The 24,279-nt window shown below is 39.2% G+C and overlaps 1 protein-coding gene across 1 annotated transcript; it reads left to right on the top strand.

Annotated features, from left to right (window-relative positions):
- The first annotated feature begins 2,998 nt into the window (after positions 1-2,998).
- Positions 2,999-23,436, top strand: fam120b (family with sequence similarity 120 member B). The gene is made up of 14 exons (XM_084718868.1): positions 2,999-3,134; positions 4,341-4,531; positions 4,814-4,947; positions 5,144-5,266; positions 5,690-5,881; positions 6,093-6,363; positions 6,455-6,638; positions 6,991-7,092; positions 7,510-7,682; positions 10,496-10,588; positions 17,243-17,449; positions 17,686-17,839; positions 22,472-22,754; positions 22,852-23,436. Exons 1-14 carry the CDS (start codon positions 2,999-3,001, stop codon positions 22,880-22,882), a joined length of 2,274 nt encoding a protein of 757 aa, XP_084574994.1. The 3' UTR covers positions 22,883-23,436.
- Positions 23,437-24,279: the final 843 nt, after the last annotated feature.

The following is a 24,279-nucleotide window of genomic DNA, read 5'->3' as shown; positions in this document are numbered from 1 at the left end:
TCCAAAATCCAGTAAAAGCTGGGGTAGGCAGTGTATTTTTGGTGTCATTGGCCAAAAGTTCCATAATAACCTTTAAGCATAATGTAATTCAAGTGGTCTAAGAGAAAACTAGACTTCTGCTCCTCTTCCTGGTTCTGTTTTTATGGTGCATTCCATTTGAACTGAGAACTCTGAAAGTCTGACTTCCCAGTTGGAAACTTCAACTGGAACGCCCTCTGAAGTCAGATTTCCGACTCAGAAAGTTGAAGGAACCTCACCAGCCCCAACCTCAAAATCCAATATGGTTGCGTTATGCATCTGGAGTGGTAAAGCTGTTTATTCACACTTGTTTCTTATTAAATCAATTGTGCACACAGTACTGTCTGTGGACATATTGCTACAGTGTTGGTATGCTCAAAGTACTGCAGAATGCATTGTTATCAAGCTCATTTTTTTTTCCAGACTTATTGTTCTGGAACGTGCTCAACTTTCCAGCTCCAACTTCCAGCCTCCAAGGAAAATGGAACGTACCATACGGCTTTAGAAAATCTAGCCCGTGATGTTAGACTTCAACTAATCACAGCTCAGTAAGATTGTTGATTGTTGAGTTAACGTGGTATGTTCCATGCCAACTTGCTTTAACATTTGATTGTGCAAAATACAAGAAAAAAAAAAAAGGATTTCCAACTTGTTGTACTGGTATGTGGTCAATGTGGGTGTAGCGTAATTCTCAGATTCAACTTCCAACTTCCAAAGTAAATGTCTGTATTTCAAGACCTGGAAATGAGACTTGACAGTCAACCATCTTTGAGCCACAAGTTCAAAACAATGGTAATTTGACAACCAGAGAATTAGACTCAACAATCAACTATCTTTCTCAGAACTGGTTACTGTGCCTTTAATATGATATTAATTCCGATATAGACAACTCACAAACTGAAAGGGAAACCAAGATGATGCTCTCTGTCAACATGCAATATACAGTTGTCATGCCTTCATGGCTCTGTACACCAGTTCAGTCTTTCTTTGTCCAACCATTTCTGTGCTGGGTGACTTTTCCTTCCATTAACATTATTAACGTTGGATGAGAAGATTATGTTGCCCAGTGGGAGAGATAAAGCTAATTTACCCATTTATCACTCATTCACTCTATTGACAGATTACTCCAGTCTAGAAAACTAACCATTTATGGGACTTCAGACCAGTCTCCAATTCATCACACTGAGACAACAACCTGTGCTTCTGTGTTGTAACGCTTTTTCCATTTGTTATGTCCTAGCATCTCATTTTGAGCTTTGTACTGTATCATACATACCAAAAATAACAATTCAGTCTGATTATCAGGTTGCCAACATGGACCAAAACCTTGAGACCTGAAGCTCTACAGTTAATAAACACTGAACATGAATGTAACTTTGAGACACATGGGCCAAGAGGAGAAGAGTCAATGCAGCTGTTTACTTTAGTTTATTAGGATCCCTATTAGCTATAGCAAATGCTGCTTCTTCTTTCTGGTTCTTTCTGTTGTTGATTCACCATCTGCATAGGCAGGTGAAGGCGAAGGTGATCCTAACCCATAGACTTAAAATTAAACTAGGGTCATTATAACCAAGGCACAAATCATTGGTCAAGTTCTGTCTAAAACCAGAATGCTTATGTGGTCTTCATGAGTCCAGAGGTCATAACTCTCCAGAGCAATCACAGGGGGGGCAGATTTACAACATGGCTCCTCCCTACTTGAAGATCAGTTGACTGGGAGGGGTGGATTGTCCTTGCGGTCCACAGAGCATCTGGCTGAGGAACGACAGATGCTGACAGCTGGACTGACATCCAGCATATGTCCCTTTCTTTATTCCTGTTCCATGCAGACAATAGAGTGGAAGGGACGGGGGTGCTTTGTGTTGAGAAGGTAGACCTAATAGCTTGTGACTCTAGAAAAGAGCCCCCATTCTCCAGGAGAGCCTGGAGAGCAATTAGTCTGTCTCTGATCCCAGCCTGGGGAGTTATTATGGGAGGGCTCACTGAGCCCTCAAAGCCATCAATGGTCCATTCTCATTCATGTCACTTTAAGATGTTTATTTTTTCATTACAGCATCAATACAATGATGAAATTAGCAGTCAAAACTGTGTTTCAGCGTTATTTTTTATTTTAATTACTGTTTTTAGTATTTTTATTTATTTATTATTTTATTTTTTAGTCTTGGCTCTTCTATGTTTCTGATTAACGTACTACTACTGTGGGCTCTGAGCGTCGAGCACGTGTGCTTTGTTTTGCAACGTGATGACGCCACGCGTATAGCAGAGGAAGTAATTTGGAATTTACACCAAGTATACGGTCGTGTCTAGAAGGGAACCCCAGGCCCGCGAAAGCTCTCGCGAGCGTTACTATTTTAACCTAAACCATGACATTTCCCTAACCATAAGCAGATGTAATTGTTCCCAAAAATCACCAAGATCTTAACGACAGCGTCCCATTATAAAACTTCATACAACATGCAAGTGAAGGAAGACCGCTTTTAAATCTCGCGAGCGTTCCACGAATCAACGGTTCCCTTCTAGACAAGACCAAAGTAAACACAACACGGGCACATGCTGCTCATATACGCCAAGATTTCCAAGTAAGTTTTTGCTATGTGAAGTAATACCAGAAGGCAAATGTATTTACAGGCACAACTTAGTAAAAGACGAGTTAGTTTATAAGGACAAACGCGACAGCTTCGGAATGAATTAGTTTAGCGGCTAGAAGCTAAGCTAACTATTAGCTTTCAGGTCTTCTCTCAGTGAACACAGAACTGAATAAGTTGAGAGCTGTCACCTTGTGCTCTTCGTCCTGCAGTGATGTGAAACCGAAACGGTGTCACTGATCAAGTTCTTAAAATGTAAGATGTCACAAACACTTGAAATTAAAGTGGCAGCTAAATAAACTGCCGTATTTTAGCATGTTGCTGCTAGGTAACCCTAAAAGTTTCCTATGAATCCACTCTGTTTGTTTGTGTGTGTGTGTTTCTTCACTGTAGAAATGGGTGTGAAAGGTCTTCAGTCCTTCATGGACCGCTGCTGTCCAGAAGCCTGTGTGACTGTGAACCTGAGAGAAATGGCCAGACAACATGTTGCTAAAAGCCAGCGAGACTGCACAGCCTCAGCAAACACGACCAGTTGAGTTTATTTCAGTGTACAGGTAGTATGACAGTGGAGGAGCAGTAGTGGATGTGTCAAGTCAAGTTTTTGTCAACTTAACTCTTATTCAGTCGTGGGACAAGATGGGGATTTTACTAAATGTGTAACTTCATATGACACATTTCAAAATGTTTTAGTTTTCTCTGGTTCTACTAGTGTTCATGTAATTAAAATTTTTAAGTTTTAATTTTTTGTTTTATTCTATAGACAACATTTCTTCCAGATGCAGAATTCTCACACTGACATGGAATGGCCATCGATATCTGACTTTTTTTTACTTCCTAATATCAGTATTGGCATCAGCCCCAAAAATACCAATGCAAATATATACAGTGAAAACCTGTCCACAGTACCTGTTTCAGGTCATGTCATAATAATAACAATATGAGTGGGAGCAAGCATACGCCCAATTACATCATTACTAAGAACACTCTTAATCTGGTTATTAATTAGTAATAGACTGTAAATGTGCACCTTACATACACATTTTAAAAAGAAATGTTGAGATATTTAGATAATGCAATCAGTGGGAGAACACACATGCATCTGCCTTGTCTGGATGATGATCGAAAAACTGTAACTGTGAATTCAAATTCCCAGAGGAGATACCATTTCAATTTCAATTTGGGCCCAAAGATTTTACTTCTTTAATCTAATAAACATAATTTTAATGGGAGTGGTTGCCAGTGCAGCAAGTCCTTTGCTATGATATTTTGATAATAGACAAAAATATTGCATTTGATGATCAACATCTTTCTTTTTTGCTCTCAATATTATTCATAATAGTAATAATAATAATGTTAAGCATAGTATTATTAAAGACATTTATAGGTTTGTCCAGCATTCCTAATTGGTGGTAGAAACAATACACACACTGCTGGTCCACTCTACATATAGCCTTATCATCAGTGATGCTAGAAAAAGATAAGAGGAGTGCTGAGAGGGATACAGATGGTGAGAAGTCAGTGACAGACACAGCTAGCAGTCCAAACGAGCATTATGATTTTACTGGCAGCATTGAGGACACAAAGGGGTTTTGATGATCTAATGGCTGTAAGCTTTATAAGACCAAGGCACTAAAAAATGGCAACTGGACATATCTTGGGGACATGTCGGTCTTTTCTCAGAATGGTTTAGCATGCAGACCTGCTCCATATTACATTTGTATTTTCACTTTCATTTAGGCCCCACAATTGTTGTGGATGGTATGGCCTGCCTGCGTCACTGGTACTCATGCAAGGACTGGGTGTGTGGGGGGCAGTGGAGGGAGTACATGGATGTGCTGAAGAGCTGGGTGGAGGCCTTCACCTCAGCTGGCATCAGACTGGTCTTCTTCTTTGATGGGGTGGTGGAAGAGCAGAAGAGACAGGAGTGGGTGAGGAAAGAAACTGTACACTTGCGGTGTTCAAATATTATCTCTCAGAAAACACATCTTAGAATTGCAGCTGTTGAAAGACTGTCAGCCTGTGGAGTTTATTGGCAGATTATTTTCTGTAGTACTAAAGTGTAGATGTTAATCTTGTCAGTCGTAAGTTCTAAAGACTGACGTAAGCATGATGTATTAACATCTCTCATATTAAACTTGCAAAGCCTGATATTTACTCAACTAACCTAATGAATTTACACATCCTGTATACAATATCATATCCTGCCACAGGTGAAGAGGAGACGCAGAGTGAACAGGGAGGTTTCTAAAATATTCCATCACATGAAGGCACATGGAGAGCAACCCGGTAGAGAGCTCTTTTGTCTTCCCTCTGGTCTGGCAACGTTCACAAGCTTTGCTCTCAGGTCAGCATTTACAAGACGGATCATGAAGCAGTTGACCTTTTGTACATAATATGTACGCCATGATAATAAAGTTAGTAATATATTTAAAAGACTAGAGCCTTGGCCTGATATGTGATGATTGTTGTTATTGTTGTTTATGTGAAATTATTGTTGTTTGATATTATTTTCTTATTGTAGATTTTATTGTTACATACAGGTCATTGGGTCAAGAAGTATATTTATCAGTACAGGAGGCTGACTATGAGATTGCCAGCTACGCTCGACAGCATGGCAGTATGGGCATTCTGGGACAGGACTCAGACTTCATCATATACGACAGGTTTGTTGTCCCAAGCTGTCTTGTTAGTCTTAAGACTTTCTTGTATTGTAAGGTCAAATGTGTACATTTTATATACATTTATTGCCAGAATATGGCAGAAATGGGATATATTATTAAAAAGTATGTTTTCATTAGTGTGCAATCATGAAAATAAGAATCCCCGTGTTTTGATACCTGAAAATGAGCTGTTCATATCTACCCAGGGGGTGGGTCCTCTTTCAAGGAAGACTCCATGTCATCCTGGGATGTTTCTACCCTTTGGTCCTTTAAAAATACTTTAAAAAGTGCAGCAAAATGACTTTCACCACTGTTTGCAGTTTAAATACTGAATTTGAGATAGATTCTTGGACCATATATTACTGACAAGTCATGGAAAATGTGGATAAACTGTCTAATCTGAGCATGTAGTTTTATCTTTTAAAGTTCGCCCTACTTGTCTGTGGCAAAGCTGCGGACAGACAGCCTCACTACCGTCCTGTATGACCGACAGAGGTTCTGTCAAACCATTGGACTGGCTGTTAGCCAGCTACCACTGCTGGCCTGCCTCCTAGGTAACGATGTGGTGTCAGAGGAGCGGATGCAGTACATCAGGAATGATGCCATGGCAACTTACAGGTGTCTGAGGTTTCACTTTGGGTTTTGCAATCTATTTATATTTGTTATGAATTCTCATTCTTATCCCAATTAATTACAAATGATTCCAATTACTTTACTATGTTTAGTTATAAGAACATGAACATTGAATCCAGCCATTCATAATATTTTGTCATTTAGCCAATAAGTTCAGTTAAGGACATTACATAACAATAATTTTATTGTTTCACAGGATGAACAATCCTGCACCACACTCTGGTGCTCCTCAGGGGCAGATGGTGCTAGCTGTATCCCACCATGTGAGCTCCTTGTGGGGCAGACAGGAGGAAGAGACTGAGCTTATCCCTCAGTCTCTGAATTTGTCAGCTCCTTGCAGAGAACTACTGAAGAGGGGGATTTGCTCCTACTTATTGCCTGGACAGGAAGCTCTTCAGCGTGGTGACATATCTGCACCTCCGTCTGCCCCTGCCTTTGAGAAACATGTTAGTTCAGAAATCATAAAGGTATGTCCTGTTCCTCATTCTGTCTCTTCTGTTTGGAGAGTTACAAATGCCACACTGGCTTATCATGTTTTGCTCTGTGGTTTTCCCCCAGGCCTGTAGAGAGAAGCATGTAGCAGCTGAGGGTTTCATGGTTTACTGTGTTGTGTGTAAGGGAGTAACTGAATGTAGCAACACTCTGGAGGATGAGGAGGACACTGAGCTGCTGCCTCAGGCCCTCGTCTACAGACCCTGCAGACAACTCATCTATGGGCTGCTGCTGCTGCAAGGACAAAATGGTAGGACAGTAAACCTACCACTGATGTACAAATAAAAGCAAGTACAACAGAAGGAGATAAAGAACACATTATTAGAACTGAGCAAAATAAATAATGTAAATATGTTGCTGGAATATGAAGTGATGATAGGCAAGCTGTTGAAAATAACAACCAAAAGAAAAAAGTACAGATAAGTTATGTGAATATCTTGATTTCACTGAAAAGCACAAAGGTGTCCTAAATTCACTGGGTGAAGAGATTACAAAACTAAACTTACAGGATGGGTCTCCCACACGCTTACTTTACTTACTTTATTTTTTGGTGTATACTGTAGTTTAAAAAGTCTAACCTTGATTTATTTGGTTGTTTTCAGGCAGCAGTGATGACCCTCCAGCAGTTAGGGAATGGTTTGTCTACCCTGGTAACCCTCTGCAGGAACCTGACATGGTCCCCCCTGTCCCGATCAGCCTCCCAGGTAATGTACCTGACGCTTTGTTTATGATTTACTGATCTGATTTCAGTTTTGTTGCACTATTTGATGCAAGTTCAGAAAATGAAGAGATGGCATTTTTGGTTAGTTCTGTTTAATTTTTCTTGTTGGGATGACAATACACTGTGGCAGTCTTGGGTAATGCCCATTTAAGTTTACAATGCTCCAAAAATGCAACAAAAACCAACAACAACAACAAAATGAGTCATGTAGTTCTACATTTTCCCCTAATGTTTCTTAGAAATGGTGTTTCCATCTGTAATTAAATTAGTTGCAGATCTCTTAGGCATCACTTGCACCAGAGTGACTCTGAAAAGGTACTTGTAGTCATGCTTGTATATTGTCACATTTCACACACTGTTTTTGCAGCCAAAGCAAAGTATCTTCTCTCTGAATGTGTAGGTGATCAGCCCAGTCTGGACTTGTTATGGTTCGGCACAGGTCCTGAAGTTTCTGCTCTTCGCCTGACGTCCTTCCTCTCTATTTTTGACTGCCAAGAGTTCTCAGAGTTGTATGGAGCTATTGAAGACTCTCTGCTGGCTGCTCTCTGCTTGGTCACTTACATTGTCCTCCAGGTAGTGTCAACTTTTTCTTGTTTCTTTGATAGTTTTCAGTGGGTATTGACAGTGCTGACAGTAGAAAGAAAACAGAGGCCATTAGCCAAATTGAGAACAGTTTTTATTGAACAAAAATCAAATGAATAAAACAGGAAAATGTGAAAACACATTGTCTAACCACATCAGTAAAGGTAAACCAAAAACCCTAATCAAACGTGCGCACCCAGTCCAGTGATTTGATTATTGGACTTATTTACGCTCTTATTTCCTGAATTGTGGAAATGTATCGACCAGTATGTGAAGAAACATCACAAATCACACATTTTTAAATGTAATTTAGTTTTGTTTTAGTTGAAAATACAAGGGATTTTCTCTGATGCTATACTAGCATTTAATCCACTACAGTCTCCTTTTGAGTCATGTTGGGTGTTCCAGTTGCAAAAAAAAACATTGTGTCCTCTGTGATTGATATGACTGTTTTGGTTTTCATTGGTCGAGCTGCATGTTTGTCTTAGCCTTCACTGAATAAGTTAAGCTGTTAAATGAAACAGTGGAGCATAAAGGAATCAGTTTGTATTTAGTAATTTCAATCAAGATAATGCCAGTGTATGGGTAGTAAAGCTACACCTGATGATTTATGTAAACAGAAAATGAAAGAGCAAATGTATTTGGTGACAATTAAACACACAAGTCGGCTTTTGATTTGGGATTTACATCTATAACATACACAACAATTATTCTGCTCTTTATTCAGCTTGTGATTTGAAGTTAAACATTGGTTGTTGACGGTCTGTTTTGTGTTGTTTTGTCATGGCTTAATGGTAGCCACTATCACCCACTGAGTGCCCAGTTTAGCCACAGACACTGGTCTTTGTAATTCCAGCTCTTACGTCAACAAGTTCTCTGATAACCACCTAGGGGCTTTAAATATCTTAAGAGTAATTTCTTAATTCACCTTACTACAATTGTGTCCTTATTTTGGTCGTAAATTTTACACTATAAGCATTTATACTTTTTGTAATCCTGTTGTAATGCCTTGTTTTCAGAGATTTGTGTTTTTGGTTTGCACATTTTGCGTTGACGTCATCTGACTGAGCTTTAACACAACAGGGATCACAGGATCACATCACCTGGACAAAGGTGCATTCGTCATTTTGCAGAATCCAAACAAAAATTATAGTGTAGATTCATTTATCAGTCATTATCTGCAACAAATAGGCCTTAAATCACTCTTGAATGCCTCCTTAACAGAGCTATGTCTTAAAGTAACCTCAGATGTTGAGTTTTCAAAATGTCCTCATGACATTTGTCCTTCCTTACATACATGCACTTATTTAGTATTCCTATAACATTACATCACTGGACAGTAAAAAAACAAACAAACAAACAAAAAAACTGATCAAAAAAGATGTAACAGAATCAGAAATATTTGTTTTTCTTTTTAGTTCAGTCATTTGTTTTCCTTGAAAAAAACTAGTACCTACATTACCAACAAATTGGGTTAGATCAGGTTAGGGTTTGTTATGCAAATAGCAGCTAATGTAACCTTGAGCTGCTAACCCCAAATGGAGATGAGGTGGTACAACGTAGGGCAGCACAATTAATCAGAATGTTGTAAAACTGTAAACTCTAAATAGCAGAAGCTGCAATTTTCTGAATTTTAACAGCATTATAATGAGGTACTGTAGTGCTGCAGAGATGCCCTGGCCTAAATATCTTGCTCTCAAGCTGTAAGAAAACATGTTTGTTTGGTACAGACCCCAAGTAACATCACATCATATTGATTTTAATAGTTTTCAGTGAAGTGAAAATGAAAATTGTGATGCAAAAACGAGAATTCCCACTGACTGTGAAAACATATCGCAAGCTCACTTCTTTCTACCTCCACACCCCCAGGCTTTGAAGTCTTCTGACTCAAGTGACATCACTTGAGGCAATTATCAGGCTTCACACAGCTCCTTCTAGAGACAGAAAAGGCTTTATATAATTTTTTTTTCACAAACGCAGTGGTACTTGCATGACCTGTAGACTTTGATTTCCCCTTAAATGGGAAAAGCAACCTCTTATTCATTGACATCTTACAAGTAACATTTTTTTAGTTACAGTATATAGTCCTCATGTCAATGTAGAAATTGATTTAACATAGTAAGTTAAATAGAGTCATTGCACTTGAGTTCTACATCTGATCATCTGAGCAGTTTTGCTATGAAGGAACCGTGTCGTTTTCACAAAAGCAAGAAGAGCAGCCAGTCAAACATATTATCACCGATGATAAATGAGATGTTAACCCTACAACTTAGCATGTTAGACCTGCCTTTACAACATAATTTGACCCACTAACACTCAAGTTCAGCTGAACTCTTAAAGACACAAAGATCAACAGGCAGCCTTGTGAGCTGATGTAGATTTTTGAGCAAACAGACAGAGGGACACTTGGAGCCAGTCATTTAAATGAATGAAGGACCGACAGACCGTCAGACAGATGAGCAGCTTATTAGATGGACCGTTAGATGAGTGGACAATCAAAGTTGAGCAGACAAGCTAACAGACAACAGTAGCTGTTGTTGTCTGATCACTGCTGCATTCACATTCCCTCGTCACTCTTCTATTTAAATAGCTTCGGGGTTTGTTTGTTTTGTACACACAACTGGGCAGCCTTGTTTCTGCATTCAGCATTGTTTCTTTCTCTGTTGAATTGTTGCACAGACAGCAGACAAAACAAACTGACCCACACACAACACACACTGGGGTGTGATTGAATTGGCTAACCATATATTTTCCCTCTGTGCGTGTGTGTGTGTTTGTGTACATGTTTGTGTGTTTGTTTTCAGGTACAAACTTTGTCTCAGGAGGACGTGGATGCATACCTTAGTCAGGCTGTGTGTCTGAGACTAAAATCCTCTCAGGAGCTTCAACACATCAAGGTCAGTTACAAGTACAAACAAAAATACACACACATACAAAAACATTTTTTTTAAAAGGAACAGATGTGTTTTCTGATGTATTTTCTGACTTATGATCAATTGTGCCCAATGCGCCCTATAGTTGTTGAGTTTCCCTCTGCAAGAGCGCAGTGTCCCCTGTAGTTTACAGTAAACAAGGTCTTCTTGTAAACACAGCTCAAAAAGCGTTTCCAGTAATAGAAAGTGAGGAGACAAATGGAGAGAAAACACAAACAAGCTGCTGATTGAGTTTCCAGAAAAAGCAAATGGTCATTTTTATATAAATTTGTGAAAAAAATCAAATGTTAACAAATTTCAAGGTTCAAAGTTAAATTATTAACATTATTAAAACTTAGATGTCTATATTTTTTGAATTGTTTTTTTTTTTTTCAAAAATAATGAATATTCTTACATTTTTGCAGACACAACTTGAAAGCTATGATTATGATATTACTGTCACAGCTAAAGAAATTAAAGTTCATATCTGTGATAACAGTTTTTCACATGAGAAGTTGATGTCCTAAAACATATATACACCATTCTTCAAACAAATAAACCAACACCATTTTGTTTGAAATTTCCCTGAGTGCACATTAAAGAAATGTTTTATGATCTTATTAAAGTAACTCAACATAAAAAACAGTCAGTGTTTCATTATGGACTTATAATTTAATTTTCAATTAAACAAAAGTTGCAGAAATATTTGTCTATGCTGTCAGTTATAGTTCTTAGAAAGAAAGAATAATTGAAGAGGACAGAACTGGCATCAGAAGGTTTTTTAAAAAATCAGAAATTTGAATTGGCCCAGAAAATTGCAATTTGTGCATCTCTTGCTGTAGGTCACATTTCGTTGCTCTGATTGATTGTAGGTTTTTTATCTGCATCCATTGATAACGCCCCTTTGAAACTGAAAATTAACTGAGAGATGCCAGATTAATTTGTATTTGTGAACCTGCAATGCCAGGGTAGTCTCTTTCACAATATCTGGTTGACTGGATTGTAAATAATAATTCATAGATGAATTGAAAATGACAATACTAAATATTTGTAGTCCTAATTTAGATAGAGGTGTCACTGAATCAGCATGTCAGCATTATTATGTCTGTTTTTTTTCTCACAGTCTTCAGTAAACTCAGTTGATCTGACTCGTGAGCTCTCACAGATATGAGGATCACAGAGTCAGCTGTGCTTTTCCATTCTCTGGGAAAACGGCCGTGCTGTTTGCTGCCTTGTTGTAGCCCCATTTATTTTTACTGCTTAATTACCATACTTGTGTCTAGTAATTTGTATTTTTGCTGCTCGTCTGTTTTCTACACAATAATTAGGGCTGGGCGTTGATTTGAATATGCTGTCTGCTGGGAGAGGTTCAGAGCAGCAGGAGGGGAGTTAACTCAGTGACTAGTGTACGGATTAACTACACACACACACAAACTAAACGCATGAATATACTCACACATGCACCTTCACAGTCAGCTTTTGCTATTTGATTGTGTATGCATCTGCATGTGTATAACTTGCAGAAAAATGCTGATTCACACACACACTTCAGCAAATGACAGTACAAACTGAAAACCCGTCTCTTTATTTTTCCATAAAATACCCACTGAAAAACAAAATAAAAAAAAAAAATCAGCATAGTTTATGTGTGTGATAGTGTGATCAACTGAGTGAAAATGAGTCACACAGTTTGTGTGTGTGTGTGTTTAGGGGAAAGGGGTTGTGGGTAGGTTTTGGGATGCGTTGGTTTCGTTGCAACATTCCTCCCCATGGGACTGTGATTGTGGCGTGTGTGTGTGTGTGTGTGTGTGTGTTGTGTGACAGAGAGTGTGTGCTGGCGACAGCCGCCTGTCTGTCCTAGCTGACGCTCACCACATGGAGCTATTTACACCAAGCACACTCCGCCCCACTGGACACACACACACACACACACACACACGTTTCTGTCTTTGTCTGTGTCTCTCTTGTGTGTTCTCATGTTCCTCTACTTTTTACACTCGACCACTTTCTCTTTTTCTGTCTCTCTTCACGTTGCTCTTTATCTCCTTTTGCTCTCTGTCTCTTTGTGCTGCCGTGTTTGTGAGCGCCCTCAGGCCTTTGTGTCTCTGTCCAGTGGTTCATTGTTTTCAGAAGGTGAAGCTGTGTTTGACTGGAAGCAGGTGGCAGGCAGGGCTGAGTGTGTGTGTGTGCGCGTGTGTGTGTGTGTGTGTGTATACACATAATCACTGTTATCAGTGTTATCTGCCAGAGGACAGGTGAGAGCTGAGAGCACACACAGAGAACATCTGCCTGCTGTTGTTACAGTAGCTCGCTCTCTGTTTCTTCATCATCCTCATCTTCCTTTTCCTTTATTGTCCTTCTTTCTTCTTTCTTTGCTGCTGACTTTTAATATCCCTGAAGTTATTTATTAAATTATGGGTTTGATTGTATATTTAACTAAGAGAAATCATTCAGCAGAGTGCACATCCCCTTGTGGCAAGACAAAAAGAATATTTCTATTTAACCTCTTTTTAATCACCAAAATTTTATTTAGTAACACAAATTTAGTTACACTGTTTTTTTACTAACTGTAATGGATTACAATTATATTTTGCAACGTACTTAGATGTAACTAGTTACATGTAAGTAGTTACTTTCCAGCAATGCTTGTGTGTAATTCTGTCAGGGTGTATGAATTCTTCACTTATGGCCAAAAACATGTTTTATGACCTTTGGCCTTTGACCACATAAATGTATTTGGTATATTCTTGAGTCCAAGTGGTCATTTGGGCCAAGTTTGAAAGAATTCCCTTAAGGTGTTCTTAAAATATCAGTGGGAATGACCTGAAAACCTAACATCAGCGGCCACGACCATCACTGGAGTAGAGGCTTAAAAAAAGAGGTTTTTCAAAATTTTTCAAAAATTGTGAATCACAGAGTTCCCTTCAGCATACAGTCATGAATGTGCACCAAAAATAGGCTGATCATTTCAGAAGTATGTGAGATTTGCTCCAGACAAACTTCAGGTCCATTGGTCATTCACACACACACACACACACACACACACACAGGCAGAGATGACTAACTTACTTGGAACTTTATATTAAAACCGATGTTGAACCTAAAGGTTTTCTCACCCTCACATTTTACCCTGCTGTCTTTGTCATCTGTCAAACTTGTAATGATTTGTTGTGTTGCAAGTAAATCCCTACACCCTGTCTTACTTTCAATATTACATTTATTTGCAATGTCTCGGTACTATACCTTCATCATGCAAACAGTTTGTGACAATGAGAGGTCATCTTAAATAGGGAGTGTTTGTAAGTCTGCAACCAGTGACATTTCCGCAGTGCAATGGTTAACTGTTGACACACTACAATATCCTAAGTAAAGCAAATCACTCTGTACAGTTACAATCGTGCATCCCAAAGTGCTTTCATTAAATAGGTAAATTATAAAGTGAAGGCCTCTCAGGTAGATACCTACACAAATATTACATTTACATTTGTAACCTGTACAGATACATTTACATGGCAAGTGACGGACAGCGTCAATAAATAAATAAATAAAATTCTACATAATAAATACAACACGGCATCAATGTGTACATATGTTAAATAACAATCAAATTTACCTAGTAGGTCACTATAAATAAATCCTACAGGCCTCATGAGGTAATTAGAGCAGAAAAGTGCACATTTTCACCAGGTTACATTTGTGACTAAACCTGACTGAACATAGCATATGTACAGAAAATGCACAGATGTGTTATATATATACAGTAAACGAACATAATAATCAACAGGTCAAATTACTAAACGAGTCTGATAAAAGATTTACAGGTTCATACATATCCAGGACTGTCTGGAGCTGGATAACGAACTGCCCAGAAGATTAGTAGAATCAATAAGATTTGTCCAAGCTGTTTGTAAATGTACCAGAAAGACAGCTGATTGGTTCGTCTCATTCCCAGGACGTCATATACCAACATTTCAGGTTGGTAAAGCATCGTGAGCGCAGCAAAATAATAAGAAAATAAGGAAGATACAGGCAGAGGGCAGCGGCACCATCACACACATCTGGTGGGTCATAAGTGGTAATTCAAGAGGATTATGTTCAAATGAGTCTATATATATTAAAGACGGAAAATATTTTTCAGAACAATTTGTTGTGTATCATTTCATTGAAAAAATTGTAAGGCCTCATTCAAATACCAAATACAATATATTGCAGTAATTTACTTTCATATCAGAGTTAAATTGCGCAGTGTGCAACTCATTGTCATTCACTCTCACATATAGTAAACGCAGCAGCCAGTCAGTTTTGTCACCTATACATGCCTCACTAGATGGATGGTGACAGTGAAGTGGGTGGTCTGAGTCATATATAATTGTGTGATTTATGTGTCAGGATTGAGCACATAAGGTTGTGCAAATTAGGGTTGAGAAACATAGATTATTTTAACAGCTGTGAGTAAAAGTTCAGAAATGTGTTTCGGGTGGCGACACTAAAGCATACAGAAGAATCAGATGGCTCCTCACAATAGGACTTTATAAATAATGCTTCGATGTAGGAAGATATTTATGGCGTGTTGATAAAGTTGTTATGGGTGCTTCAACCTCTATTTCTTCATTAAGCTCAGTTTAACAGGGTTTATTAGTGTGAATGTCACGATAAATATGTCAGTGTGTCTAAGGTGTATGAGCTGAAGTGATACATATTGTTGAACAAAAATAAGGACATACTGCTGAGAAAGACTGCTAGGCTCCATTCACACTGCAAGCCCATATCGGATTCCAGTGTGAACTGGTAACAATCCTGAACTGACCCACATGCGCAAAAAAACAATAACAGTGTATACAAGTAAGCATGGAGGCTAAAGAAGTTAATGCTTAAGGTTTCATTTATAAGTTGATGTGCAGTGGAAGCCAGATCATTTGTGAGCCAAAGACAATGCAGAGGAGAAAAAGAGATAAAAAAAATTTATTTGAGCCTTTTTGTAGAACAATGGCTGCTACTTCTGTATGGAGGGGTGTGTGTGAAGTCTGAGCCAGTAGTGGTGGGATTGTGATATGAAAGGCTTCACAAAACAGATTTCATCCAAAATTTCAGTATATCAAGGGCTGCTTTTAACTACATGTGTCAGCGCTTCTCCACAATATATCCAATATATATATCCAATATATCTGTTCACACTGAGGTTGCATTGCAGATCAGAATACATCTGAGTCACATAGGAATGCAGTGTGATGTAGCCTTAGATGTGATAATGTGATCTGATGAATTATTTACATTACTAAATGAAACAGTGAGGTCTCTCTTCATATACGGGGGAGGGTGACGATCTGTCCTTTGTGAAATTTTGAGCTAAAGGAATTTATTGTCACATGTGGTGAAGTCACGCATGATCTGCTGGCAGCTCAAAAGAGAGTTTAAAGTCTGTTTAAAGGAAAATTCAGAGTTTTACATTACACACAATACATTTTAGAAAGTAGTTGCTGAAAACGTGAAAAGACTGAGAACTGTGTCGTACTGAATTGTGGAGTTAGACCATTAAACTGTTAATCACCATTTCTGTGTTCGGGGTTTTGTGGATGGACCTGAAATATGGCTCGATGACACGTTGGAGCCATATGTCCCCTAACACTCTATAAGCCCTGCAAAACGACTCACAAACAACACCACCCCAACACCCCCAGCGGTCAGTCACAGGCGTACCTTTTGTGACTCTTTCAGACTAAATCAGCCCAGCAGTTTCTGCTTACTTCAGTTCCAACAACCAGACACTGAAGGAACTCATCCTGTTGCAGACTGAGAGAAGAGAGTTGATTCTAGTAAAAGTTCTGGTGGCTCAAATGTGTTTGAACAAGTCCAATAAAGTTTCTAGATGCTAGATACTTGAATGAAGTGTCCTTAACTTCAGTCTTCAATTTTCTTCACTTCAATTGTAAATGTCTTTGGGAAAAAATGATTTGATCATGCTGTAACAACTAATCTCCAGGCTGCGCAGAGACGGGAAAAGCCCTCGGTTCTGACAAAAAGTTGTCACTCAGATGCGAGATATTTTGCTTCAGTGTTTTTAGTTAAATCACTGTGTCTGTTCTTGTTGTGTTGTCCTAATGAGTTAAGCTAACATTAGTTTGGCAGGAAAGAACGTCACGTGAAATCATGCTTTAAAAATCACTAAATTAAGACTCACTTGCAAAAAAATTAAACTTAAACTCAGGACCATGAATATATGTGAAAACATACTGTTAAAGGTTTGGTTATACTTTAATTCTGCGTACCCCAAATTACCAAAACAATGCTAAATATAAATTTCTAGCAGTTTTCATCCTTAGCTTTATTGGCCATTAGCAATAATGTTTAGTTAGTTCATACATTAACTTTTAACTTGTTTTAGTTCTTACGTTGAACTACCTAGTTAGCATCACTAGTTCATTCTCTACAGAGTAAAGATGAACATTTAAGAAATAGGTCTTAAATTACATTCGTTATGGTTTTAAAAAGTCTTAAATTTATCCCGTTGAAACCTGAATAAACTCTGCTTGGTGTTGCTCCGGTCTTGGCTATGTCATGTGAAAGTTTTTTCAGGAGATACATCAAGTCTCTTGATAAATATGCAGTGCCAACCAAATGTTTTCCCTCCTCTGCTCTCAGCTGCCTTTCGTCTCCAGTCGGGCGGTGCAGCTGGGATCTCTCTACGTCCGAGGACTGAGCCACCTGCTGGGTGCTAACTGTGCCAGCGGCTGCCCGCTGCCCAGCGCTGCCCTGATGCCTTGGCACAGCTTCGATGGACGGCTGTTCCACTCAAAGTACCTGCTGGCACATAGCAGCTCAGAGAAAACTGTGTTGCTGGATGGCAATGTGAGTGGAGACAGACAAACAAAAAGGGGAATGTGTCTGTGTGCATGTGTGTGTGTGCGTGTGTGTGTTGTGTGTGACAAGATTTTGGCGTGAGAAAACTAGTGACAAAGTTGTCTTATGTCGCAACTACATGAACAATTTTCTGTATTATTTTTTGTCTAGAACGAACAACATGATTTTGAAACGTGTCTTAATCCTGTTTAATCCAAAGAGTGTTATTGTCTGTCTCTCTCTAGTCATCCTGTTTGTCTCTGTTTCTCTGCCTGAGGGACAAACTTATAGAAACCTGTGGGAAACGAGGCAGAATCCTGCAGTCCAGACCCCATGTGCCAGAACAAAGTCATAAAACCACACCAGGACCCAGATACAGAGACAGAGAAAGACACACAGGTGAGACGTATGACTGACTGAATGAGTGAATGGTGAACAGTGTTATTTGTCTGTGAATATGTTGCTTTATTTTATTAACAAAACACATCTGCAGTGAAAAGGCTGTAAATCATGGATATTTTAAACACTGAAATTAGCTAGTTCAGTTGTTTTCATTAATATCTATATATTTGTTGAGTTTCTGTGTGTTTTAAAAGCGATTTGATGCCCTTTGTGTTTTCTTCCTCCTTACTCTTACTCAACATTCACTTTGTTTTTGAACGTTGGTTCTGTGTTGTTTCATTTAACATAATTATGCTCCCATTTTGGCCAGGACTCTTTGGAAAAAAAGTTTTTGATCTTGAGACCATCCTGGTTAAACAAAGGTCAGAGAGTTAAAAACGTTTTGACCTGAATTAAGAAATGTTATGATGTCTCTAGGGCGCCCTGGTGGCCTAGTGGTTAAGATGCATACCATGTAACCACAATGTCCCTGGTGCAAATATGCCTGGCGAGCTTTGTCGCATGTCATATCCCTCTTTTTCTACTTGTGTTTCCTGTGTGCATCTATATAGTAAACTTTGCAATAAATAGACAAAAAGGCCAAAAACAAGCAAATGATGTTATGATGTCTTTATTATTTTTAAAGCTCTAGTAGTTCAGTTTTTGTGTTTTAGAGTCTATGTTTCTAATCACTGTCCAGAGTACAGTGAAATGAACAGGCCTCCAGTGATCTGAGTGGTAGAAAAACACTGCAGCCCATATGAAAAACTGATGAAAATACTCCCGGAGCCAAACAGAGAAGCAGCATTTTAATCTGACAGTTCATCTGTGGTTGTAGTTCTCTGGTGCCCTTCACAGTACCACATTACCCAGAGGGCCGTGCTGTAACGAGCTCCATGTGTGCTGCGGCCTTCACGCATACCGCCGTGTTCGTACACACACACGTGCACGCTTGGATCGGAGACTTGCTTTGTCAGTGCACTAGTAATAGTAGGTTTCTGTTTATAGGCTGAGAGAGCTCTATTTTAAGACACACAACAAGACTAACTGATTACAGACTTCTCTCCTCTGTCTCTCCCCTCGTTCTGCTCCCCTTCCCCACAGTCGTTCCCCTCTGTCTTACTCGTCATCCTTTTATTTTTCTCTTTATTCCTTTACCCTCTCTCTGGTTCTTTTTCTTATTGCTCAGTGTTGTTATCTTCCTTGTGCCGTGTGCAGCAACTTCACACTTTCCAGACACCTTTTCAGCTCATTATGCACATAGTTTCGAAACTGTGTGACAACAGAGTGAGTTTGTCACACAGTTTTTTCTTTTACTTGTGCTGTTTATCCATATGGATAGTTTTGGTGTGAGTTGCAGAGTTGTGGAGATACTTTCCATAGAGATGTCTGCTTTCTCTCAAATATAATGGAACTAGGCTTGTGGCACTGAAAGAATACATTTTAAAGCCTCAACAGCAATATCTCTTTCCAGAAATCATGATTTGGTTACTCAAGATCATTATGAGGACGCTAAGGTGAGTTAACTGTCATCTGAGAGGGCGTTCACAATGGTAGTTTGGTTCATTTGGACCAAAACAAGGGAAAAAAAGAGATCACTGGTGCATCATTAGGACTCACGTGGATAAATCAAACCAGTGACTGACAGAAGTTCCATGAATAGATGCACACCTCCTTCTGTGTGGTGATACAGTTATCAGGTGTAGTTCAGTAAGGTAAAATAGTTCCTACATGGAGCTGTGCATTTGTAACTGGGTAAAATATGTATTTTTGATTTTGTGGGTGGACTATCCCTTTAAAGTGGCCTGTCTGTAAGTGGTGCTTGTCACTGTAGTGTGTGCCCTGTTGGTACAAGACTCCTCTGTAGTTCACAGACTTCGTCCTGCTCGGCGGTCAGTCTTAGAAGACAACTCAGCAGCAGCTTATGAAATGTGAACCCGTAGTTTCTCTTCAACCCTGTGACTTATAAACCTTTTGGGAGCATTTCTCTGCGTGCCATGATGGCGCAGAGTCTCTGATTTGCGCCGAACTGTCTGCTTTTTCCCCAAGTCAACCCTTGTGGGTCTCATGAGGATGTTTCTGGTTTTATAGATGGAAGGCTATACACTCTTTTTACCTCAGTGTTTCATTTCTGCCAGACGCAGACACCAATCATTACTACAGAACTGTGGGGATGTAGAGTGTGTGTGTGTGTGTGTAAGACAGAGAATATGTGTGTGCGTGAGAGTAGTGGTGGCGCTATGTGGTATCGTTGAGGGCCCGGTTTGGTTTTTGTTTGGAATCAGGCCTGATGTTTAGTCTCCTCAGCAAATATCTCCTCTGCCTGCCCGCCCTCACAATTACACTCCAACACTGAATCCAGTATAGCTGCTCATGTCTCCCCAGTTTATTTCTACCCAAAAAGACAAAAAGTAAATGAAAACAACCTCATTTTCCAATTCATCCTGGAGTACATTTTACTCCCTCCTCCAGTCTGTCCTCTGATATTGTTAAATATAGTTAACATACGTTTAACTCTTCTCTGCTTTAGGAGTAATACATTTTCTCTAATCTTATTTGTCTCCCTCTTTTGGTTTTAGTCTGAAACTCAATCTGAGAAACTGAAACTTTTCCACAAGACATGCTGACCACAGAAATAGACCTTAAGTTTTGGTGCTTGTGGCCTGAATGACACATCCACTTATGCATGGCATGCTTTGATGTGCTTTTTTTTTCCTGTACTTTCACACTCAGTGAGTGGATTGATGGTAGGATGGATGGCGGCCTGATTTGGCCGAGCAGGCTGCAGCTCCATTTTGGCAAGGTCTAAAGTTGGAGTTTCATTACAGGCGCTTTGTAATTGGCTTAAAATCAGCCACATCTGTCAAAGTTCCTTAAGTGATAAGTGTCACAAGCGTCTCTGAGCGGTAGCTAAACAGGAGGGAAACATTTATCCTTTCTGTCAGTTTGTCGTTGTGTAACAAATAGAGCAAAGGTCAGCGGTACCTGAAATACAATATGTTTCATCTCAGTTGAGGTTTTTTATTTGTTATACGACAATTGACACAGAGATCTGAAAGCATTCAGCTTCATGATGCTTTTTTTCCTCTTTGAATAATTCTGCTGGAACTGGCAGCGTTTGTCAGACTTGATGAGTGTGTGTGTGTCCGCTGTGATATGGCATTAGTTTTTTTTTGCTGTCCTGTGGGTAGCCTTGAAATAATTGCGGACAGACTTTAAAGGCAAGCTGTGTGTGTGTGTGTGTGTGTGTGTGTGTGTGTGTGTGTGTGTGTGTGTGTGTGTGTGTGTGTGTGTGTGTGTGTGTGTGTGTGTGTGTGTATTTGGGCTTGTGTTGAGAAAGAGAGAGAGAGAAAGAGAGAGAGGAACAATCATTTATATATTTGCACAGTGGGGCATTTAACCAAGATTTATTAAGATTGTTGAAAAAGCTCTGTTAGTCCATTTCCAGACTCACATAAGAATAATGGCTAAATAAAGTCATAATTCAACACAAAAAATAAAATCTAATGACTGCTGTGCACACCTGGTTGAAATCTGAAATATTTCTCTATAACATTAGCATATTTATAACAAAACACACAACAAGCAAAGTTAAAGCAGCATCAATTGGTATCCATATAATAACAAGCATCAAATAACTACATTGAAATGAAGATAAATGAGTGAGGTTGTCAAAAATATTGAAATTGTAGTACTTGTGTGTTTAAAATGATTCAATATCCATTAATTGTAGTACTGAAAGTGCTCATTCAAGACCTCAGTGCTATTTATTCATTATTGTCCTGCTTCAAATTTGACTTGCAGCAAAACCAGTGTAGTTTTTCTTGAATTGGTTGAGAAATGTAAACATTTTAGTACTTATTATCCAGAAAAACAACAGCTCCTACGTTCACACGCCACTCTTGCTTGGTCCAATATGGTGGCAATAATGCTGTATATGCAGTAAGTGCAGTTTAAAATTCTGGTTGGGAACTGTTTTAGCTCATTTTTTTGTCCGCAACCGCTTATCCTTGACGGGTCGCGGGGGGCTGGAGCCTATCCCAGCTGACATTGGGTGAGAGGCGGGGTACACCACAGGGTACACTGGACAAGTCGCCAGTTCATCGCAGGGCTGAGACAACCACTCTCTCTCACATTCACACCTATGGACAATTTAGAGTCACCAATTAACCAATCATGCTGCATGTCTTTGGACTGTGGGAGGAAGCCGGAGTACCCAGAGAGAACCCACACAGACATGAGGGTTAGGAGCAAACTCTGCACAGAAAGGCCCCAGTCATAAAGGCCCCAGCCGGCTACGGGATTCGAACTCAGGACCTTCTTGCTGTGAGGCAGCAGTGATAACAAATGCACCACTGTGCCCCCCGTCATTGTTTTGGTTTTCCATTTTGCAATTGAATTGTTTTATTTGACCCTCATCAGCATCAGTTCTGTTTTTAGCAGACAATCTCTGATAAATCCACTGTACACTACTAGTGTACACATGACTAGTTGATGAACATAGTGCAGCATTTAGCAGCTAAAGAGTCAGTCAGTCAGAACACAAGCACAGAAATCTCCTATATGAAATGTCTGTTCTTGTCTGGCTTGTTGCTCATTGTAAGGAATTAAGTTTCCCTGTCCTAAAAATATTTCACTTCTCCCTTTCAGATGGTGGTGAGAGCTGGAGGGAAAGAGGAGAGTCGAGAGGAGGCCATCAACATAGAGGAGGATGGAGGGAGAGAGAGGGGGCAAGGGGAGACCACAGTGCATATGAAAACAGAGAGACACTGTGGGAGAGAGGAGGACACAGAGGAGGAGGCCAACATTGTCACGCTCATCCTCATTCTTACCATAACTTCCACGATGGAGGACCCCAGAACATGAACCGTCCTCCAAGACAGTCCAGAGGTCAACCGCATCGCAGCAGAGGGAGATACCAGCTCGCCCCGAGGTAACACCAGTATGGAACTGAGCTGTCTTCTTCTCTAAGGTTCTTCTGTTCTCATCTGATCTATAAAATCATGTTTCCTCCTCTCCTCTCCTCTCAGATGGTCACAGCCTCCCGCACCAGGAACATAACTCGACCCTGAACAGAGAGGAGAGAAGAGGAGGATTAGAGGGGAGGATTTGAGGAGTTAAGAGGATGGGAAAGACGTGATGAAAGGAGTGAAGGAATCAAATTTCTCTGAACAAACTGATTAGTGAATTACCCATCATGAATGTTTGTCTAAAGGATGCAGTAGGTAGAGAGATGGGGATCAAGAGAGGGCAGAGTGAAGAGATTAGAAGTATGTCATTTAATTTGCCACTTTGACATTTATTTGTATTTTTGTGCATCTGTTGACTTACATTTGAAGTCAGTCATTTTATAGGAATAGCCTTTATCTCAGGACAAGTCTTACTTGTCTCACTATGACAGAAAGTGAACAGTACATGTGAGCACTGGCCAAAAACAGAAATGAGTCACTTCAAACATGCACAGAGAGGTGGATTAATGGCTAATCCTCAAGCCTGTTTTTATTTCTTATCTGTGACAATAAAAGAGCAAAGATCTTTAAGGCTCTGTGTATCCAGTGGCATAATCCTTTTAAAAGACTAGAGAAACAGTAATGCTGGTATTGAATATCGGCTGAAGTAGGGCATCAGCACCAGAGATTTATACACTTCTATAAACTGATAGTCAGAACCATCTGTGACATGTCTGAAAGAAAAGTAAGGCAACTTGAGTTTCTGCTTGTTTCATACGCAGAAGAATGCGAGTTGTAATGGATACTATTAGTAAGAGGTTTCTGTCATTAAACTGTTCTGTACTGTCTGCAAATAAATCATCCTGATCTGAGCATTTTCTCATTAACTCTTGAGTTGCAAACATTTTAATTTAAATTGCTTATTTGCTTATTTGGTTGTGCTTAATACCATGTTTACATGTCTTCCAAAATAACTATGTTTTTAACTGAAACTTTCCTTTTTTCTGATGCTTCTGAAATAGGTTTTCATGGGTGATTAATCTGGTGATTGTTTTCTCAATTAGTAGATTAGTTGTTTGGTCTATAAAATGTGAAAAAATGGTTAAAAAGTGTTGATCAGTGTTATTGTAAGCCTAAGGTGACATCCTCGATTTGGTCTACGACCCAAAGATATTTACTTTACTATCAAAAAGGAGTAAAGAAACCAGTAAATATTCACATTATAGAAGCTGGAATCAGTGAACTTTGACTTTTTTTCCTTAAAAATGACTCATAATGATTAATTGATTATCATAATAGCTGGCAATTAATGTAATTATCAGTTCAATCACTGTGAATTCCAGTAATGTAGATTCATAAGTACATTTCACAATAAACATTTGTCAAGACATAGAATACAAACCACACAGTCACACACTGACAATACAAAAATGCTCACTGCACACACGTCTCAGAAAATAGATTACAAAATAAAACAAAAAATGTAACTGCTAAGATGAAGGATTAAAA

This window comes from Lutjanus erythropterus, chromosome 1 (assembly GCF_056507025.1).
Source record: "Lutjanus erythropterus isolate fLutEry1 chromosome 1, fLutEry1.hap2, whole genome shotgun sequence".
Classification (NCBI taxonomy): domain Eukaryota; kingdom Metazoa; phylum Chordata; class Actinopteri; order Lutjaniformes; family Lutjanidae; genus Lutjanus; species Lutjanus erythropterus.
The sequence above is the reverse complement of the archived record's forward strand: the minus strand, read 5'-3'. Positions and strand labels throughout refer to the sequence as shown.

What these genes read in the sequence shown, in the direction of transcription:
- fam120b (XM_084718868.1), top strand. Translation starts at nt 2,999, where the DNA reads ATGGGTGTGAAAGGTCTTCAGTCCTTCATGGACCGCTGCTGTCCAGAA. An exon ending in AGCCTCAGCAAACACGACCA is followed by an intron (nt 3,135 to 4,340) that starts GTTGAGTTTATT and finishes ACTTTCATTTAG; the next exon opens with GCCCCACAATTGTTGTGGAT. An exon ending in AGGAGCTTCAACACATCAAG is followed by an intron (nt 10,589 to 17,242) that starts GTCAGTTACAAG and finishes CTCTGCTCTCAG; the next exon opens with CTGCCTTTCGTCTCCAGTCG.